This window comes from Protopterus annectens, chromosome 1.part2, assembly GCF_019279795.1.
Source record: "Protopterus annectens isolate FY-2018-M chromosome 1.part2, PAN1.0, whole genome shotgun sequence".
Lineage (NCBI taxonomy): Eukaryota > Metazoa > Chordata > Ceratodontiformes > Protopteridae > Protopterus > Protopterus annectens.
In genome coordinates this window covers 657,489,976-657,509,730 of record NC_056727.1, presented here as the reverse complement: position 1 = coordinate 657,509,730, position 19,755 = coordinate 657,489,976, and the positions used below count along the sequence as shown (strand labels likewise).

Sequence of the window (19,755 nt, the reverse complement as noted above, 5' to 3'; positions counted from 1 at the left end):
TCTATTAAAACAGCTTTTGTGGTTGAACTAGCAAATTTCTTGAGAAATTGAAAAAAGGTACTTCGCCACAGCCAAGCGAGACCACGTCCTAGCTATACTAGCGGCAAACGAGATCTGGGATTATGGAGCAGTGCAGCATGGGATACCTGCTTGGCCCAACCAGTGGGAGACTTCGAGCTAGTAAATAAAAGTTGGCCGAGTCGGAGCCGATATTCTGCTCCGAACCCACGAGTAAGAATGTAGGCGAGACTGGACTACATAACATCCTGGCTTTCCCAGTGGAAATGCTCCCTTAGAGCATTAAGGTCTCACCAAAAGAAAAATCCTCTGGAGGGGAAGCAGAGGGAATAGAGTCCTCTGCATCAGAATCCTCATAAGTAGACAAGGGCAAATCCAGATCATCAGAATCAGAAAAATCAGAATCCTGTTCAGAAGATTCATAACTTCAGTCCTAGGTCTCTTAGAAGGGGGAGGTTGGCTTCCCCTGATTAGAGTTAGGACCTTCAGCCATTATTTGTTTTTTAGGCAGAGGCCTGAGCATGTGGCCTGGGCGTCGGTTTCTTAGGCATGGTTCGAGATTTAGGCCTAAATGAAGGAGACGTCTGTTTAATATGCAAGTCCGTAGGCCAGAATGCACCCTCAGAAGTCTGTGCCTGCACAGCGGCTCCGGACCCATCCAAGGTAGAGACATCAGTGAGTTCCATTGTTGAAGCATCTCACGGCATGCCGGACTCCGAATGGGTCTCAATAGAGCCCTGTGAGTCAGAAGAAACCGGTATCAGGGGCTGCGAAAGCACCTGAGTACCGGCGAACAAGCGACTGGCTTAGAAGCGTCATTGGCAGTTTTGGACATCAATGGCCTGTCTTTATCTTTGCATTTTTTCGGAATTCCGGTAGTTGGATGGCTAACAGATTACATTTCTGGAGCATTTTTTCGGAATTCCGGTAGTTGGATGGCTAACAGATTACATTTCTGGATAATTAAACTGAGAACTGAAATATTTAGAGGCAAAAATATACAGACGATGGGATAGTGCACTGATTAAAGCACAAAATTGACAGCAAGGTACGTTGTGGTGAGGTCCTAGGCAAGGAATACAGTTTGAATTAAATTTTTTGAGGTATTTGCTTTCCACAAGTAAAGCAATTAACTTTTACTGACATAGGTAAGGAGCAAGAAAAAGCTTACCCAATGGGGTACTTGGCTTTAGTTGAAGACTTCGGTTCTGAAACTCAAAAACAAAAATTTCAGTCTCAACTGACCGGCACTTGCGAACTGCTTCTGCTTCGGGCAACGCACGGCAAGAAAAACTGATGTAATGGTGTCGGCTGCATGTTTTATACCCCCGACGACCTGACATCATGGAAGAAGGGACAGCAACCGACAGGATCAGGACCCAAGACTTTGTTAATCAGGCCAACTGAGGGCTACTGCAAGCAGATAACCCAGATGTAATGACTGCAAAGTACAGTTTTGTACCTACCATAAATGTAGATGTCCGAGAGGTATGCATCTGCAGTCCTAACAAATGGGTTGTCCTGCCTCAGGCAGCCCTTCGGTCGGCCGGATTCCAAAGTCTGGGTCTGGCCTCGGCTGATGTCGCACTTCACCTGACGTCATAGCTGCTGTTTGGGTATAAAGGCATCAGCCGACGCCATCTTCCTCAGTGTTTCTTGCCCCAGATGCCAGGCGCCCTCTAGGAAGGCTAAATTTGGATAATGCAAATGGTTCCAAACAGTAGAGAGCAAACAAAATAAGCATGTATATACATATATACAAACAAATACACCATAATATAGTCCCCCAGCCAGCTATAAGATGGGCAAATACCCTAGGAGTACCACAGAGGGGAAGGAGGGTGGGTAATCCTGACTGCAGATGCATACCTCTCGGACATCTACATTTATGGTAGGTACAAAACTGTACTATGTCCTTCAAGGATGCATCTGCAGTCCTAACAAATGGGTAGAGTACCATAGCCAAACTGGGGGTGGAGGCACTAAGATGCTTATGGTGTAGCTAAGATCCCTTGCAAAACAGCAGTGGCAAAACCTGCTCGGGATCTGGAGTATAAAGGTAGATTATAATGCTTGGCAAATGTATGCACAGAGCTCCAAGTAGCAGCCTCTAAAATGTCTTTGGTAGCCACTCCTCGTAGAAAAGCTGTGGTAGTGGCTGTAGCCCTTGTAGAGTGAGGCCTGATGTTTTCTGGAGGTTTCTTCCCATGGTAGGCGTAACAAAATCTAATGCAATTTCCTATCCACTTAGAGATTGTCTGTTTTGAAATTGCTTTTCCTTCCATTCCCGTTGCATATGCTACCAGTAGCTGGTCAGTTTTTCTATTGCCCTTGGCCCTGTCCAGGTAGTAACGTAATTGTCTATGTACATCCAAGGTATGCAACAGTCTTTCTCCCCTGTTCTGTGGGTTGGGGAAGAATGTAGGTAGGTGGATAGCTTGGTTTAAAGATACACTGGAGACCACCTTTGGCATAAAAGTAGGATTTGTTCTCATGGACACAATCTTGATGGAAGATCAGGAAGGGCTGAACTGCCATTAATGCCTGTAGCTCAGATACCCTTCTTGCTGAAGTGATTGCAAGCTGGAAAGCAGTTTTCCATGATAGGTATTGTAATTCTGCTGTTGCTGCTGGTTCGAAAGGGGGTAGTGTCAACTTTTCTAGCACAAAGTTCAAGTCCCATGCTGGCAATGGTGGCTTCCTAGGCGGTTTTACATTTTTAATTCCTCTCAGAAACTGCCTGAGCAGAGGATGTGAGAAGACTGGAGGATCCAAGTTGTATTCTGCTGAAATAGCTGATGCATGACAGGCCGTTGTGGAAGAGCTCTGCCAAGTATTCCAGGATGTTGGCTATGTTTACCAGTGACACATTTTCTCCTTTTGCAGTACTCCAAATGTGATATCTTTTCCATTTTGCTGAATAATTTTTTCTTGTTGAGGGTCTGTGAGCCTCCAAGATAATGTCTTTAACCCTTTGGGATAAACTTGGGTTATTTGGTCTTATGCAATGTTCCAGGCAGTCAGCTGCAGTGTTTTCAGGTTTGGATGCAGGGTGTTGTAGTTGTTCTGTGCTAACAGTAAGGGAACCAGTGGTAGAGGCCATATTTGTTCCCGAGACATGCTCCTCAGTAATGGGTACCAATGTTGCCTTGGCCAGTCTGGAGCTATCAGGATGATCCTTGGACGGTCTTCTTTGATCTTCAATAGCACCTTGTGCATCAAAGGAAGTGGTGGGAATGCATATGCTGTCAGGTTTTTCCAACTGAAAGATAGGGAGCCCACTTTCCAAGCAAGTGGGTGGTACGTCCTTGTGCAGAATTTCTTCAGTTGGTGATTGCGTGGGGATGCAAATAAGTCTATTTCTGGTAGTCCCCATTTTCTTGTAATGGTTTTGAATATGTCCGGATGCAGCATCCATTCGTGGGCATCCGTGGTAGTTCTGCTTAGTATGTCTGCTAGTATGTTTTCTTTTCCTGGCACAAAAATTGCTTGTAACTGAATGTTGAGGCTCAGGGCCACATTCCAGAGTTCCATTGCCATCCGGCATAGAGGGTACGAATGTGTGCCTCCCTGTTTGTTGATGTACCACAACTGTGGTGTTGTCTGTCCTTATCAACAGCTGACCTTGTCGAAGAAATGGTCTGAATGTCTGAATTGCCAGTTTTACTGCCAGCATTTCCTTTTGATTTATGTGTAGGTGCAGCTGGTCTTGAGTCCATAAGCCTTGTATGCACTTGTCCAGCATGTGTGCCCCCCAACCGAGGTCTGAGGCGTCCGTTGTGATGGTCTGGCTTGGTTGAGTGCTGTGGAAGGGCAGTCCTTTGTTTGATTGACAGGCCTGGGCCCACCATTTGAATTCTTGCTTCAGGCATGGGATTATTGGAATTTGGGTTTCTAGGCTGTGCTTGTGCCGAGACCATAAATTCCTTAGGTACCACTGTAACTTTCTCATATGCAGTCTGGCATGTGGAACCAAAATTATGCAGGATGCCATGAAACCCAAGGCTTGCAGGACTTTTCTTGCTGTTAGCTGGTTCTGTTTTGTTAATGCCAAGAAGTAGAGAGGGAGTTGCTCCTGTTTTTCTACCGTTAGAAATGCCATTTGTTGTGATGTGTCCAGCTCTGCCCCCAAAAAGGTTATCCTTTGGGATGGTATCAGCCTTGACTTTTTTATATTGACTGTGTATCCCAGGGTCTGCAGTAGATAAGTGACCCTTTTTAAGTCTTCTGCTAGTTTGTCTTTGTTGTCCGCTTGTAACAGGCAGTCGTCCAGGTAACGGTAGATTTGAATTCCCTGAAGCCTGCAATGAGCAATTACTGATGCCAGGCATTTCGTGAACACTCTGGGCGCAGTAGATAAGCCAAAGGGCAATGCTGAGAATTGATAATGCTCTGATCCTGCAAGAAATCTGAGGTATCTTCTGCAATTTGGTCGTATGGGGACGTGCAGGTATGCCTCCTTGAGATCTAGAGTTACCAGCCAAGACTCCTTGCCCAAAATGGGAAGAAGCTGCTGTAGGGTCAGCATTTTGAATTTTGGGATAATGAGGTATGTGTTTAAAGCGGACAGGTCGAGAATAAGTCTCCATTGGTTTTCTTTTCTTGGTACCAGGAAGAGCCTGGAGTAAAATCCTTGTCCTTGCTCCATAGATGGTACCTTTTCTACAGCTCTCATCCTTAGTGAGTTATTTGGTTTAGAGCTTCTGCCTTTTGATTTGGAGGTAGGTTTGGCATTCCTCTCTTCCTTGGTAGAGTATGGAAGTGAAACCTGTAACCTTGGTCTACTGTCTGCAAAATCCATTTGTCTGCTGTGATGTAATGCCAGTTTACTGAAAATAAGGCTAGCTTTCCGCCTAAGGGTGCTTCTAGTTGTTCCCTGGTAGGCGGTGCTAGAGCCAAGTCACTGTGATTGTCCTGTAATCGTGGTGGTGGCTGTATCTGTGGCTGTACCTCGCTGGTTGTTAGCCTGCCACTGACGTCCCCTGTACGCACCTCTGGATTGACCCCTGCCTCTTGAGCGCCTATTCCTGCCTCTCTGAGCTTTGGAGGTGTCTGGAAAGGACCAATTCTTGGAGGGCCAATTCCTGCTAAACCTTGGAGGTTGGACCTGTAAGAAATCTTTGACTGTCTGGACAGATTTTGCCTTCTCTTCCATCTTCTTCAGCACCTGTTGTGCAGGATAGCCAAACAGATTGATCTTGTCCATGGGAGCATCCAGTAGCTTTGATTTAACATGATCTGGTAAGGCCTGCTCTTTTAACCATGCATGTCTTCTGATCACTGTGCCAGTCATGGCTGATCTAAAGGAAGCCTCCAGTGCATCATAGCCGCATTTTAAGGAATGGTTACTGACCTGCTGAATGTTATGTACCATTTCTTGAACAGATTTTTTGTCTAATGGTTCACCAGAGGACAACTGGTCTAACAAATTCTTGATACTGGATCATGTGGAATTGACAGTTCAAGGCCCTAGCTGAAAGAGTAGCAGAAGTGTAAACTTTTTTACCCCATCTCTCTAAGGCCCTAGATTCCCTTTCAGAGGGGAGGGGGTTTTTGGTAGAGGTAGCTGCTACAGCCTTGGGTCCCTGGGAGATAGTTTCGGGATCTGCAAAAGGGGCCTTATACAAATGATAATGTGTGTCCGGAACCTTGTAGTACCTATCGGGCTTAGCAGGGGCCGGAGGAAGAGAATCAGGAGCAGTACAAGCATCATCCACAACAGTAAGTACTGGAGGAATGGCTAAAGGCCTATGCTGTGGCAAATGCAAAAAGGTTCTAAGCCGTTTCCTAGAGTCTGAAAATTCCTGGAACTGCCATTGAAATTGTTCCCTCATAGCATGCAAGGTTTCCCCAAAAGAAAATTCCTCAGGCGGAGAGGCAGAAGGAATGGACTCTTCTGCATCAGAGTCCTCATAAGGAGAAAAAGGGGCCTCTGGAGGGTCTGAATTATCTGATTCATCAGAGGAGCCATCTGAAGAAACTGGCTCAGGGGGCTCTACTCTAGTCCTCTTCTCTGGAGGTGGGTGAGAGGCCCTGTCTGGATGTGGTTGGGATCCCCGGATCAAGGAAATGAGATCCTCTGCTAGACTAAGCATTTGTGAACTAGAACTGGGCCTGTGAGAGGGGGTCTTAGCAGGCACAGTTTTGGTAGTCTTTGCTGCTTTAGCCCTGGCAAAGGCCTTAATCAACATGGATGCAGGAGGCCTAGCAGCTCCACGTGCAGGGGTAGAGATATCCAAAGGGATAGTATCTGATAAATCCTGTGAACCTGCAGGAGCAGGTGGGATTTCAGTAGCAGATTCAGCCAAGCTGGATGAGGCCTCGGTAAGTGGCAAGCTTTCGGCCGAAGGAAGGACCGTGGACTCTGTTTCAGCCGAAACAGAGACACTGCGTTATTTAACCGCGGTTTCGGCCGAAACCGCGGACCGCGAGTGTCGCTCCTTTTCCTTGCGTTTTTTAGAAATTTGCGTAGGAGTATCCGACGGCATAATGTAAGCAAAAGCGGAGCCGAAAAACTCTTCAGCAAATTCAGACCGACGTCTAAGCGTTCGTCGGTTAAAAGAAGCACAGGCTAGACAAGCTGCTACGTCGTGGTCTGGGCCTAAGCAAGGTAAGCAGTAAGAGTGGAAATCTTTATGAGGTATTTGTTTCCCACAATTTAAACAGTTATTCACTTTTTCTGACATCGGCTGAGGCAAGAAAGAGTCCCCAACGGGGTACTTAGCTTTTTAGAAGTCTTCGGTAGTAGTAGAAGTATTCGGTAGTAGTAATCTCTGGTTCTGACCGACCGGCACTTGCGAACAGCTTCTGCTTCGGGCACCACGCGGCAAGAAAGACTGAGGAAAATGGCGTCGGCTGATGTCTTTATACCCGAATAACTGCAGCTATGACGTCGGGTGAAGTGAGACACCAGCCGAGGCCAGACCCAGACTTTGGAATCCGGCCGACCGAAGGGCTGCCTGACGTCAGGACAACCCATTTGTAAGGACTGCAGATGCATCCTTGAAGGACATCTATCCTTATGTGGAGTTAAGTCTTCCACATTGGCACTTTCCCTCAGACAGGAACCCCAACCAAAAACAGTATCAAAATAGTCAAGAATTCCCGAATGGGGCACTTATCTGAAATCTGAAGAACAGCAAGTGACTTGGAGTCAAACCGTACACTGGAATCTGGCGTTCAGATCTGGAAGCCAGGAAGTTGTGGGTGGTGCATGGGTCACTTATGGCAGTGCATGGGTCACTTATGGCAGAAGTCCGATCGCAGACCAAGTGTGACATATCATGCACTCTACAGTAGTAAAAGTCTTCTGTACAATGGCCTATGTTGGGTTACCTATGGTGGGGGAACTCCCTCAAATAATGAATACTGCAACAGATGAATAGGAGGACATCTGGGGTTAATGTACTGATCAATTCCCTTTACAGCCAGACATCGGTCAGGGCATCCACTGACTTCAGGAGAATACTCTCTGGTGCTACCAAATCTGGTGATTTAACAGCAGGAAGTCCCATGAGTTAGGACTGCAACAGTGAAACAGATCTAGGTGAGTCTCTGTGCATAATGCAAAAGTACAATTTAGCTCCATGTCAAAAAAATAAGAGCATGTTAAGACACCCAAACATGCCATCTCAAAATGACAGCAAATTAAAACAGCAAAGCTTGCTGGTGTTATTGCAGGTGTACCACTGCTACTTTTACCTCCTGAGATCTGTACATCATGGTAGGGGGAATCCTTAGAGAAACTCTGTTGGTATACATGAATTAGAAGTTATGTACTCACCATAACGTTCCATCTGAGTAGGTGTATTCATTTGTCTGCAACCTGTGGGTTATGGATCCGATATCGGATCCGAACCGGCATGGTTTTCCAGCTATGGATCCAAGCTCTCAGCTCCTCCCCTCACCCATAATGCCCTGCTCTACCCTCATGACCTCAGATCGAGTTTGCCAAAGCAACAAAACCCTAAAAAGGGTAACAAAGAATATGCAGGAAACTGAAAGGCCAGGGGGATAGGAGGGCGGGATGGTTGCAGACAAATGAATACACCTACTCAGATGGAACGTTATGGTGAGTACATAACTTCTAAATCTGAAGTAGGATACTCATTTGTCTGCAACCTGTGGGACAGAGTCCCCAGCTACCTGAATCTTGGGCGGCCATCATGGAAGGATATTCCGGAGCACCGCGGAGCCAAAGGATGCTCTACCCTAGATGCAAGATCCAACTTATAGTGGGAAATAAATGTATGAGATGAAGCCCACGTGGCTGCTGCACAAATATCATCTAGAGGAATCCTAGCCTTGAAAGCTGCCGAGGTAGATACTGACCGGGTTGAATGGGCATGAACACCCCCCGGTGCGGGCCTTCCTGACGCTTGATAAGCCAATAAAATGCACTGTGAAATCCAGCGGGACAGAGAAACTTTAGAAATTGGCTTGCCCAAATTGAATTTTGCAAAGGAAATAAACAGCTGGTCGGATTGCCTATGACCAGCTGTCCTGTTGAGATAAAATCTAAGTTGCCTGTGAACATCTAGTGAATGTAGCTTATATTCACCTTTGTTTTCATATTTAGGGAAGAAAACAGGGAGGTTAATGGATTGATTGATGTTTGCTTCAGAAGCGATTTTAGGAAGGAAGGACGGATTGGTCCTGAGGGAGACACGGTCCGGATGAAATACCAAGTAAGGAGGTTTAGCTGATAAAGCTTGAAGTTCAGAAACTCTCTTGGCTGATATAATGGCTACCAAAAAGGCTGTCTTGTAGGACAAGAACTTAAGATCCACCGTAGCCGCGGGCTCGAAAGGGGGAGCGGTCAAGGCCTGTAGGACCAAAGAAAGGTCCCAAGGAGGAACGGCTTGTTTTATAGGGGGCCTGAGAAGAAAAGTACCTTTAAGAAATGTTTTACACAATTTGGCTGACATAAGAGGATTAGAATCTTGACCAATGTGATAGTGAGAAATTGCCGCCAGTTTAACTTTGACCGTGGAACTGCTGGCACCATCATTAAAGAGAGGTTAGAAAATCAAGCACTACAGGGAGAGGAACCGTGAAGGGATTCAGGCCTTGCCGCTCCGCCCACACAGAGAAACGTTTCCATTTGCTTCGGTAAACCTTTCTAGTGGATGGTTTATGAGCCGCCACCAAAACAGCCTTTACCGGTGAAGAAATACCGGGAGTCCTTATCAAGACTGGAACTGGAGCAGCCAAGCGGTCAGCTTCAGGTTGTTCAGGTTCGGAGGAGAAATGCAGGATGGATGGGATATCAGATCCGGGATGGGATCTAGAATCCAAGGAGGATTCACCGAGTGAGACCTTAGGAAGGGGAACCAGATCTGTCGGGGCCAGAATGGAGCAATGAGAATCATTCTGCAACCCACCCGAGAGGCTTTCTGAGGAACTTGCAGCATCAGAGGCAAGGGTGGATAGGCATACAGAAGACCGGGTGGCCAAGCATGCACCAGAGCGTCTCTTGGGGTACCTCCGGGAGGAGGTATTAGAGCGAAAAAACTGTCGCACTTGGTGTTTGAGGGAGAAGCAAAAGATCGCAAGAAGGGTTCCCCACCGTGCGAATATGCGTTCCGCTACTTGACAATTGAGAGACCACTCGTAAGGGGTCAGAATGGTGCGACTGAGCTTGTCCGCTAGGATGTTGGACCGACCGAATGTGCGTTGCTATGAGAAAGCGATTGGTGGAGATTGCCCATTCCCAAACTCTCATGGCTTCCCGACAAAGAGGGTAAGACCTTGTTCCCCCTTGCTTGTTGATGTACCAGACAACAGACATGTTGTCCGATTGAATCGCAATTGTTCCCAAGGGAAGAAAGTCCTGAAGTGCTAGCAACGCTAAGAGCACTGCTCTCATCTCTAGAACATTGATATGCAGTAAGGTCTCTGAATCGTTCCACGTGCCTTGGACTGTCCGGCCCGCAAAGTGCCCCCCCCACCCGAGGCGGGAGGCGTCCGTGGTCACCGTGGCGAGAGGGGGAGAAGCACAAAATGGGCGACCCTCGTGGAGATCCGGGAAGTGGAGCCACCACAAGAGGGACCGCTTGCAAGCCTTGCTGATCGCTATGGGATGATGCATGGGGAGAGCAAGGTATGACCACTGTACTAAGAGCGTCCACTGCAGAATGCATATTGAGCCTGGCAAGAGGAAGAAGTGCTATAGCGAAGCCATGGACCCTAGAGCCCTCAGGACCAACTTCGCTGGAACAGAACTTGAATGGAGAATGGCCCGCACCTGGAGCTGCAGATTTAGAACTCTGTCCGCAGTGAGGAAGGCTCAGAACTCCTTGTGTCTAGTCTGGCCCCTATGAAATCTAAGAGCTGTGTGGGCCAGGTTGGACTTTTTGTATTTATTGTGATGCCCAGAGATGGAGCAAGATGGAGAAAGGAGTCTCGCCAAGAGAAGTAGATGCCTTGTTGGGGCGGTAAGGAGCCAGTCGTCCAGGTAGGGAAAGACCTGCACCCCTGAAGCCTCAGGTGGGCCGCTACCACTGCTAGTACTTTGGTGAACACCCTGGGGCTGTGGTGAGACCAAAGGGAAGGACCCGAACTGGTAGTGACTGGCTCCCAGCCGAAGCGGAGAAACCTCCTGGAGCCTGTCCATCAGAATGTGGTAGTACGTCCTTGAGATCTATCGAGCACATCCAGTGATTTTCTCCCAGAAGGGGAGAATAGATTGCAGAGTGACCATTCGAATCTTTCTTTGGGGACTGACAGATTCAAGAGAGAGTGGTCTAGGATTGATCTTAGTTCCCCGTCTTTTGGCACTAAAAGAATCTGGAGTAGAGCCCTGCTCCGATCTGGTCTGGGGCAACGGGCTGGATGGCTCTTTTCTTTAGCAGATGGCCAATTTCTGCCAAAGCGGCCTCCCGTTGACCGGGTGGGACGTCTGGGAGGGACTTCAACTTTGGAAGGTGAAGGAAAGGAATGCGATATCCCCTGGATATGATTTGGAGAACCCAGCGCACCGATGTCATGGCCTCCCATGCCGCTGGGAGCCCAAAAAACCGTCCCCCGACTCCCCCCAGAGTGGAGCAGTCGAGCAACCCCTCAGGGTTGCTGCGGGCCGTTCAGAGAAAGGTTCCCTGGACCCGAAGTTTCTGGGAGCCCCTCTGCCTCTAGGGCGGCGTCCTCCTTGTCCTCCTCTGCCACGGAAGGACTGGTTGTCCGGAGCAGGCTGGGACTGCTGCGACTTCCGGAACCACATCTTCTTCTGACCCTTTTGGTTCCTAGAATAGGGCCTCTGGGGTGCAGAGAAGCGGATTCCGACGGCAGACAGCGTCTTCCGTCCTTCTCGCTCTGGGTCAACGTCGCGAACGGTCTTGCCAAACAGAGCAGAACCATCAAAGGCGTTCGCAAACGACGCCTTGAAGGGCTCAAAAATCGCGACGGAGCCAGGCCTGGCGTCTAGTGACCAGTCCTGTCCCGAGCTCTAGCGGCGCCTCCGTTGCATGGGAGAGTAGCCGCATAGAAGTATTTGTAACTGACCTAAGAGTGGCCATTTTGGTGGAGTGCAGAACTCTGTCCTCCTCCGAAATGGACTCGGGGGGATGCAGCGTATTCCTTAATAAGATCTCGCTGCATCCGAATAACATGTGCCAAATAGTTCAGCGCCCTTACCGAGAAGGTAGCCGAACTGAACATCCGCTTCCCCAAGCGGTCCATCATCCGAGACTCCTTGCTCGGTGGGTGGACTGAGGGACTCTCCTGAGCCAGTTCCCTCTTTGTGGCCGCCATCAACATGGCATCTACAGGAGGCCCCTTACTCCAATGGGTCCTGTCGGAGGGCGGACTAAGGATCCTATCCGGTCTTTTGGGAATTGGCTCCACGGTGTCCGGTTCCTTCCACGCCCTGGTGGTAATAAGGTCCACCAGGGGTCGGCAGGGGGACACCAAAGAGGTAGACGGGCCCGTTTCAAATGCCTCCAAGAACACGGACTCGTCCGAGGAAGACTTGGGGCAGACCACCCCTAATACGGAGCATTTCCATGATGTCTCCAAAGGAGACATCCTCGGGGGGTGACCGTGGGGAGCCTTCCCCTTCCTCCAAGTCCGTGTCTTCTGTGAGAGACTCCCGGGAGTCAATGTGCCTCCTTTTGCACGTATGCTTGCGAGGAGCCTCCTCTGGGGGGCTGTCAGAGGAGTCCTCGCAAGCAGCAATTTGCTCCATAGGAGCAACTTGGGGCACAGAAACGGGCTGTCCCAGGGGCCGGATGGTGGAAGCCTGGCCCAGTGCAGAGGGAGCGCGGGACGGAGCCGGCAAGTGCCGGGGTCCGGAGACCCTCAACAGAGCCCTCTCCACTACATCAAAGGCCGAAGGGGAGCCGACCTCGACCAAAGGATCCGACAATCGGCTCCCCCTCGGATCCGAAGAGTGGATTGGAGCCGGCGCCGAAGCACTCGGATCCGAAGGGACAGTGCGCTCCGACACAGACTGCGCCGAAGGAGCACTGATCCCCCCGGATCCGAAGCTCGGATCCAGGCTCCGAGAGATCGGGTCCGACGCACTCGAGGGCAGGGTCGTGTCCGGTACCAAGTACTATCGGCTCCGACCTTCCCGGCTCCGAAGCTGCTCGGCTCCAGTTGCTCCGAACCCGGATAGTGGGTCGGAGAAGGAGCAATAGGCTTAAAAAAAGGGTGTTGAGCTCCCCCCCGGAGGGGGGGGGAGGCAAGAGCACTCCCATCTGCATCTGGGCCTGGATGAACCTTCTCATCATCCGGTCCAGATCAGCATCAGAAAGGCTATGGGTAGATCTCAAGAGGCTACCGAGGTAGGCCTGGAGTGCCTCCTCGATAGCCTCGACGGAGATCGGGTCTCCTCCTCCTCAGGACCCGGTGAGAAGCACACAGGGGACCGGAGCCAAGAAGGAGGAGACCGAACAGACAACGGAGCCGGGGGAGAAGCCGCTTGGCTGGCGGGCGAAACAGAGGTCTCGCCCGCCGCTTGGTGCTTCTCCTCCGGTCCTTTAGCAGCATCCTCTCCTCTCCAGAAGCGGGAGTTTGAGTCCCAGGAGCAGGAGGGGGTGCCACAGGGGGAACAACTGCAGGCACAGTAGTCCCCGAAGGAGCGGAGGCCGGAGCCGAGTCTGGCGGTAAAAGACCCGCCAAGACCAGCTTGGACCTCCGCTCCCTCAGTGCCCTGGGGTTGAACCCTGCACAAATGGAACAACCAGATGTGAGGTGTTCAACCCCAAGACACTTAACACACCGAGTGTGGCCATCAGCCGGTGAGAGCTTATGGCCACACTCGGAGCATTTCGAAAATATAGATTTAGGCTGGTCAGCCATAATCTATAATACCTGAAGTTACAGAAAGTAACTTAAACAACAAAAAACACACAGGCCTACACACACACTCTACGCAACAGCGAGGGGAGGGAATAAAAATTATTTACTTTAACTTAAAATAAACTCAAAATAGTCTATATTAAAGGGAAACCTAATACTTTCACACAAATTTAGTCAAAGAATCAAAAAATTCTCTATTTTTAAACAAGAAAAGAGTTCACTTAGCTGAGAGCTATGTACCCACATCCAGTTACCAGCGCGGCAAACAAGATCTGGGGTCATGAGGGTAGAGCAGGGCATTATGGGTGAGGGGAGGAGCTGAGAGCTTGGATCCATAGCTGGAAAACCATGCCGGTTCGGATCCGATATCGGATCCATAACCCACAGGTTGCAGACAAATGAATATCCTACTTCAGATCAAGTGATTGCACATTTCAATATCAATTATTCTAAACATTTGACAGTCACATGTAAAATTTTCAGGTTTACAGGTCCAGCAATATGATCAAGGCTGAGCCTATAAATTGATACCTAAAAAAATACATTACAGAAAGTATAAAGGTACAAATAAAGGACTCTTACCTGACTGTAGTTCCCTCTGCTAGGCATTACACCACCTGTGTTGTAGTTTCCTCTGTTGGAGCTCCCTCTAGGTACATAGCCCCCTCTGCTGGGATATCCACCGCCACCACCTCCTCGCATATAAGGATATCCACTGCCACCTCCACCACCACCTCCTCTCTGTGGCATATAACCACCTCTTCTGTTAAATCCACCACGGTTTCCTCCAGGACCCCGGTTTCCTCCAGGACCTAAAGATAGAAGTGTCACAAGTGCAGTTTAATTTTTATACAGAAAAACACTCCAACCATACATTTTTTTTTACACTGATTGGCTAATTTGCCAGAACATTCCAAGTGGTATGCTACAACCTGCACAATTCACTCTACAAATTTGGGGTGTGGAGCACCTCCCATTTTCAGAACTCTATTCGATTCTCAGTTTTACTAGAGTGCTCAAGATGACAAACCCAGAAAAAGTATAGATCTGCAGACAACGTATTACAACTGTAGACACAAGTGTGTGGTCATTATTAGTCAACCTGTACAGATCTCTGCTACTGTTAGTCTGGTATCTGGCCTTTCTTTCAGAGTTGAGCTTGCTTTCCCCATAACCAGGCAGACAGTGCCTTACCAGACATTCTCATGTATATAGGTGGCGTTAACTAGTACCATCTTGCTCTCTCCCAAACAGGGAGGAGCCATACTTGCGTCAAGGTATGGCCATTTTAGCTTGCCCCAGGGATACAGCCTTAGGCAACTGGAACACAAGCCCTTCCTGGAGAATCTGAACAATGGAGTAGTTCACATGCTCAAGCAGCATTTAAGATTTTTTACAGGTGGCACAACCAGTGCGGCCCGGGTCAGAATGTAGCAAAAATCATTGCTGGACTATCCAATTTCTGAACTACACTAGGAAGCAGAGACAAAGGAAGGAAAGCACACACCGACAAGTCTGTATTTTATTTAACATTTGTTAACCGGGAAAGTCTGACTTGGAACAAAGCCAATTTTCAGCGGAGGCCTGGGGAGAAATGCTCCAGATGCAGGTCTTTGTAATGTGGGAGGAAACCGGAGCACCCAGAGGAAACCCACAAGAATTCAGGGAGGACATGCAGACTCCACACAGAAGGCACCCTAGCAGAGAATTGAACCAGAGAACCTCCTGCTGTGAGGCGACAATGCTACCGCTGCACCACTGCGCCATCCATTTAGGCAGAAGACATTTCTATCAAGAGCCTCGGAAGTGGCTTTTTGCTACCTTAATCTCTGGTACAGCTATCTTTGTGATACATGTCCAGCATCTGAGTTAGTCTCCTGATATTCCCTGTAAAGTTGAGATAGTACAGGGCCCATTCTCAACACTCTTGCCACCTTTGCAGTCTTAAGACCAGTGGAGTGCTGCTGTTCGGACATGTAGTGCCATGGATTTCCAGACAGCCCTGAAAACTGACCTCAAGTAGCTGCCACTGTTGCTTGGGCTTGTATAGTTTTGCTTCCCTGAGACTCCAGGTGCCTTGCTCCGAGATCCAACGCACGTGCACCACATGCCATGTCAGAAGTCATGGCCTGGTTTGTGGGGTGATGTTGGATGTTTTTACCTTTTTTGATCTGGTATACCAACCATTCCAGTTCTTTTTCACATGGCAGAACTGGGAAGCTGGACTGCTGTTCAAAAGTCCATTTTAGAAACCACTTGTTTTCTTAAGTGCAGTCCGGCTAGCAGAGTGACTATCCTTTGGGCTGGTGCTGAGGAAGGTGCCAAAAATACCACCTTTCTGGATGGTAACAGACATACTTTTACTCGAGGGACAAAACCCAGTCTCTTGCAGTAGTCTAAGAGCATAATTCATTGCCCTCTGTTCCACTTACAGACTGTACCTAAATCAGGCAATTGTGGAGATAAAGGCAAATGCAGCCTCACTTTGTGTTGCAAAGACATAGCACTAGTGCTAGACCATTATAAAACTTTGGATGCAGTAGCCACAGTAAGGCAATAAACTGGTAATTGACAGCCCCCATTACAGGCCTTGGGTGCCAACTATAACGTTTGAAGACAGTAGACCTCAGGAAGGCCCACTTCCATGTCCAGTCACCTGCAGAACCTAGGAACTGTGGAGAGTTGCAAGAGAGCATTTAACACCTTGAATGCAGAGTAAATACTTGGTCCTAAAGTTGAGAACAGGTCTCGATATTGCTTGTCCCAAGAATGGATCAAACAAAGCACTTCACTCTAACAAAAAAAAAGAACAGATTCTATGGCTTTTAGTAGTACTGCTGTTAAAAGGGGTGAAAAGTACAGTTTTGTACCTACCATAAATGTAGATGCTAGAGTGTATACCCTACTGCAGTCATCACACAGTACAGTTTTGTACCTACCATAAATGTAGATGTTAGAGTGCTAATACAGCTGCAGTCATAACAGATGGGTTATTCTGCCGTCAGGCGGGTCCTCGGTCGGCCGAATTCCAAAGTCTAGGTCCGGCGTCGGTGGTCGTCGCTTCTTCCCTTGACGTCAGTGCGGCAGGGGTATAAGAACCAGCAGACGCCATTTTCTTCAGTTTTTCTTGCCCCAGATGTCAGGTGCCCCCAGAAGGAAGGCAAAAAGTACAGTTTTGTACCTACCATAAATGTAGATGTTCGAAGATCCACATTGCTGCAGTCATAACTTGTGGGTAGTCCGCTGTCCTCGGTCGGCCCGAATACCAAAGTATTAGGCTGACGTCGGTCATGGGCGCTCAGATCTGACGTCAGAGCGTCAAGGTATTAAAGCGCATGACCGACGTCATATCCTCAGTCTTTTCTTGCCCCAGATGTCAGAAGGCCCTAAAAAGAAAGGCCACAGCCAAAAACAGAATAACTCCCAAAAGCCATGTACAAAGAACAGCTACAACCCAAACCATACAACCACTCCAAACTACAGAGGGGAAGGAGGGAGGGTAAATTGGACTGCAGCAATGTGGATCTTCGAACATCTACATTTATGGTAGGTACAAAACTGTACTATGTTCTTCATCTCACATTGCTGCAGTCATAACTTGTGGGTAGAATCCCAAAGCAGAGGCAAAGGGAGGCTGGCAAAATCATAAAGCATTGGGAGCTGCCAAAATGCCCTGTAAGACTGCAGTGGCAAATCCAGCCCTAGATTTGGAATAAAGAGGAAGATGGTAATGTTTAGAAAAAGTGTGCACTGAACTCCAAGTAGCTGCTTCCAAAATATTTTTAGTAGCTACCCCCCTTAAAAAAGCAGTAGAAGTGGCAGTAGCCCTAGTGGAGTGAGGTCTGATTCCAGCCGGAATCTCCTTACCATGATGAGAATAACAAAAAGCAATACAATGGCCAATCCACTTAGAAATAGTTTGTTTTGAAACAGGTTTCCCCTAAGAACCCAAAGCAAAAGAAACAAACAACTGCTGAGACTGTCTGAACCCTTTAGTCTTGCTCAAATAATAACGCAACTGCCTGTGAATATCCAAAGTGTGCAAAATTTTCTCCCCTTTATTTTGGGGATCTGCATAAAAAGTAGGCAAATGAATAGATTGGTTCAAGGCCACATTTGAAACCACTTTAGGCATAAAAGTAGGGTTAGTACGCAGAGATACCCTATCCTTATGAAAAATTAGGAATGGTTCAACTGCCATTAGAGCCTGTAATTCAGAAACCCTACTAGCAGACGTAATGGCCAACAAAAAAGCAGTCTTCCACGACAAAAACTTTAACTCAGCCGTAGCTGCAGGTTCAAAAGGAGGTAAAGTAAGTTTTTCCAACACAAAATTGAGATCCCAGGCAGGAGTAGGAGCTCTACGCGGGGGTCTTATGTTCTTTGCCCCTCTAAGGAATTGTTTAAACAAAGGATGAGAGAAATAATGGTGGGTCACAGTCATAGTGAGCAGAAATGGCTGCAGCATGAACTTTTACAGAGGAGAAAGACAAACCCTTGTCTAATAATTCTGTAAGATATTGGAGAAACACTCAAATCAGGCCTGGAAACATCAAAGCTCTTTGCTTTGCTCCAAATAAAAAATCTCCTCCATTTATCAGCATAAACTTTCCTTGTACTAGGCCTTCTGGCCTCCAAAATAACATTCAAAACTTGTTGAGGAAGCTGCGACCCTCCAGGTTCTAGAAAGTACAGTTTTGTACCTACCATAAATGTAGATGTCCGAACTGGATAGCATCTGCAGTCATAACAACTGGGTTGTCCTGTCGTCAGGCAGCCCTTCGGTCGGCCGGATTCCAAAGTCCGGGTCCGGCTGATGTCGCACTTCACCCGACGTCATCTCTGCTGGTCTTCGGGTATAAAGGCATCAGCCGACGCCATTTTCCTCAGTGTTTCTTGCCCCAGATGCCAGTTGCCCTCTTGGAAGGCTAAATTTTGGATAAATGCCAATGTTTCCAAAAAAAAAAATAAAAGGCAAACACAAAAAATAAGCATGTATGTACATATATACAAACAAATACACCATAAGAGATTCCCCCCCACCAGCTAGCTATTAGGAGGGAAAATACCCTAGGAGTACCACAGAGGGGAAGGAGGGAGGGTAATCCTGACTGCAGATGCTATCCAGTTCGGACATCTACATTTATGGTAGGTACAAAACTGTACTATGTCCTTCATGGATGCATCTGCAGTCATAACAACTGGGTAGAATACCATAGCCAACTAGGGGAGGAGGAAGAATAGATTATGGTGTGGTTAGGATCCCTTGCAGTACAGCAGTGGCAAACCCTGCTCGGGATCTGGAATACAGAGGTAAATTATAATGCTTGGCAAATGTATGCACGGAGGTCCAAGTAGCCGCCTCAATGATGTCCTTGGTTGCCACTCCTCGTAAGAAGGCTGTGGTAGTGGCTGTTGCCCTTGTAGAATGAGGCCTTATGTTCTGTGGAATTGGTTTTCCATGAAAGGAGTAACAGAATCGTATGCAATTTCCTATCCATTTGGAGATTGTCTGTTTGGAAATAGCTTTTCCTTCCCTTCCTGTTGCATAGGCTACAAAAAGCTGGTCAGTTTTTCTGTTACTTTTTGTTCTGTCCAGGTAGTAGCGCAGCTGTCTATGTACATCCAAGGTATGCAGCATTCTTTCCACTCTGTTTTGTGGGTTGGGGAAGAAGGTAGGTAGGTGGATTGCCTGGTTTAAAGACACTCTGGATACCACCTTAGGCATAAATGTAGGGTTAGTCCTCATGGACACTATCTTGGTGGAAGATTAGGAAGGGTTGTACTGCCATTAGGGCCTGAAGTTCAGAAACCCTCCTTGCTGAGGTTATTGCCAGTAGGAAAGCAGTTTTCCATGATAGATGCTGTAGTTCTGCTGTTGCTGCTGGTTCAAAAGGTGCGAGTGTCAATTTTTCTAGCACAAAGTTCAAATCCCAAGTTGGCAATGGTGGTTTCCTAGGAGGTTTTACATTCTTGATCCCTCTGAGGAACTGCCTGAGTAAAGGATGTGAAAAGACAGGTGGATCAAAGCTGTATTCTGCTGAAATAGCTGATGCATGTATCTTGATGGAGGAATAGGACAGGCCTGTATGTAGAAGCTCTGCCAAATACTCCAGAATGTTAGCAATATCTATATTCGACACATCTTTTCCTCTTTCAGCACTCCAAATGACAAACCTTTTCCATTTTCCTGCATAGTTCCTTCTTGTTGAAGGTCTGCGGGCTTCAAGGATCATGTCTTTAACCCTTTGGGAAAGTTCTGGATTAGTTGCTGCTATGTGATGTTCCATGCAGTCAGTTGCAAAGTTTTTAGGTTTGGATGCATGATGCTGTAGTTGTTCTGAGTTAACATCAAAGGCATCAGGGGTATTGACCACATTTTGTCCCGAGACATGCTCCTCAGCAATGGGTACCAGTGTTGTCTTGGCCAGTTTGGAG

At 47.8% G+C, this 19,755-nt stretch overlaps 1 protein-coding gene across 1 annotated transcript in view; it reads right to left on the bottom strand.

Moving 5' to 3' along the window:
- Nucleotides 1-19,755, bottom strand: part of HNRNPU (heterogeneous nuclear ribonucleoprotein U) — a 548,643-nt gene that overhangs the window by 74,735 nt on the left and 454,153 nt on the right. Inside the window, exon 12 of the mRNA XM_044058137.1 lies at nt 13,900-14,129. Within this exon, the coding sequence (XP_043914072.1) occupies nt 13,900-14,129 (230 nt within the window). The remainder of the gene's footprint in view (nt 1-13,899; nt 14,130-19,755) is intronic.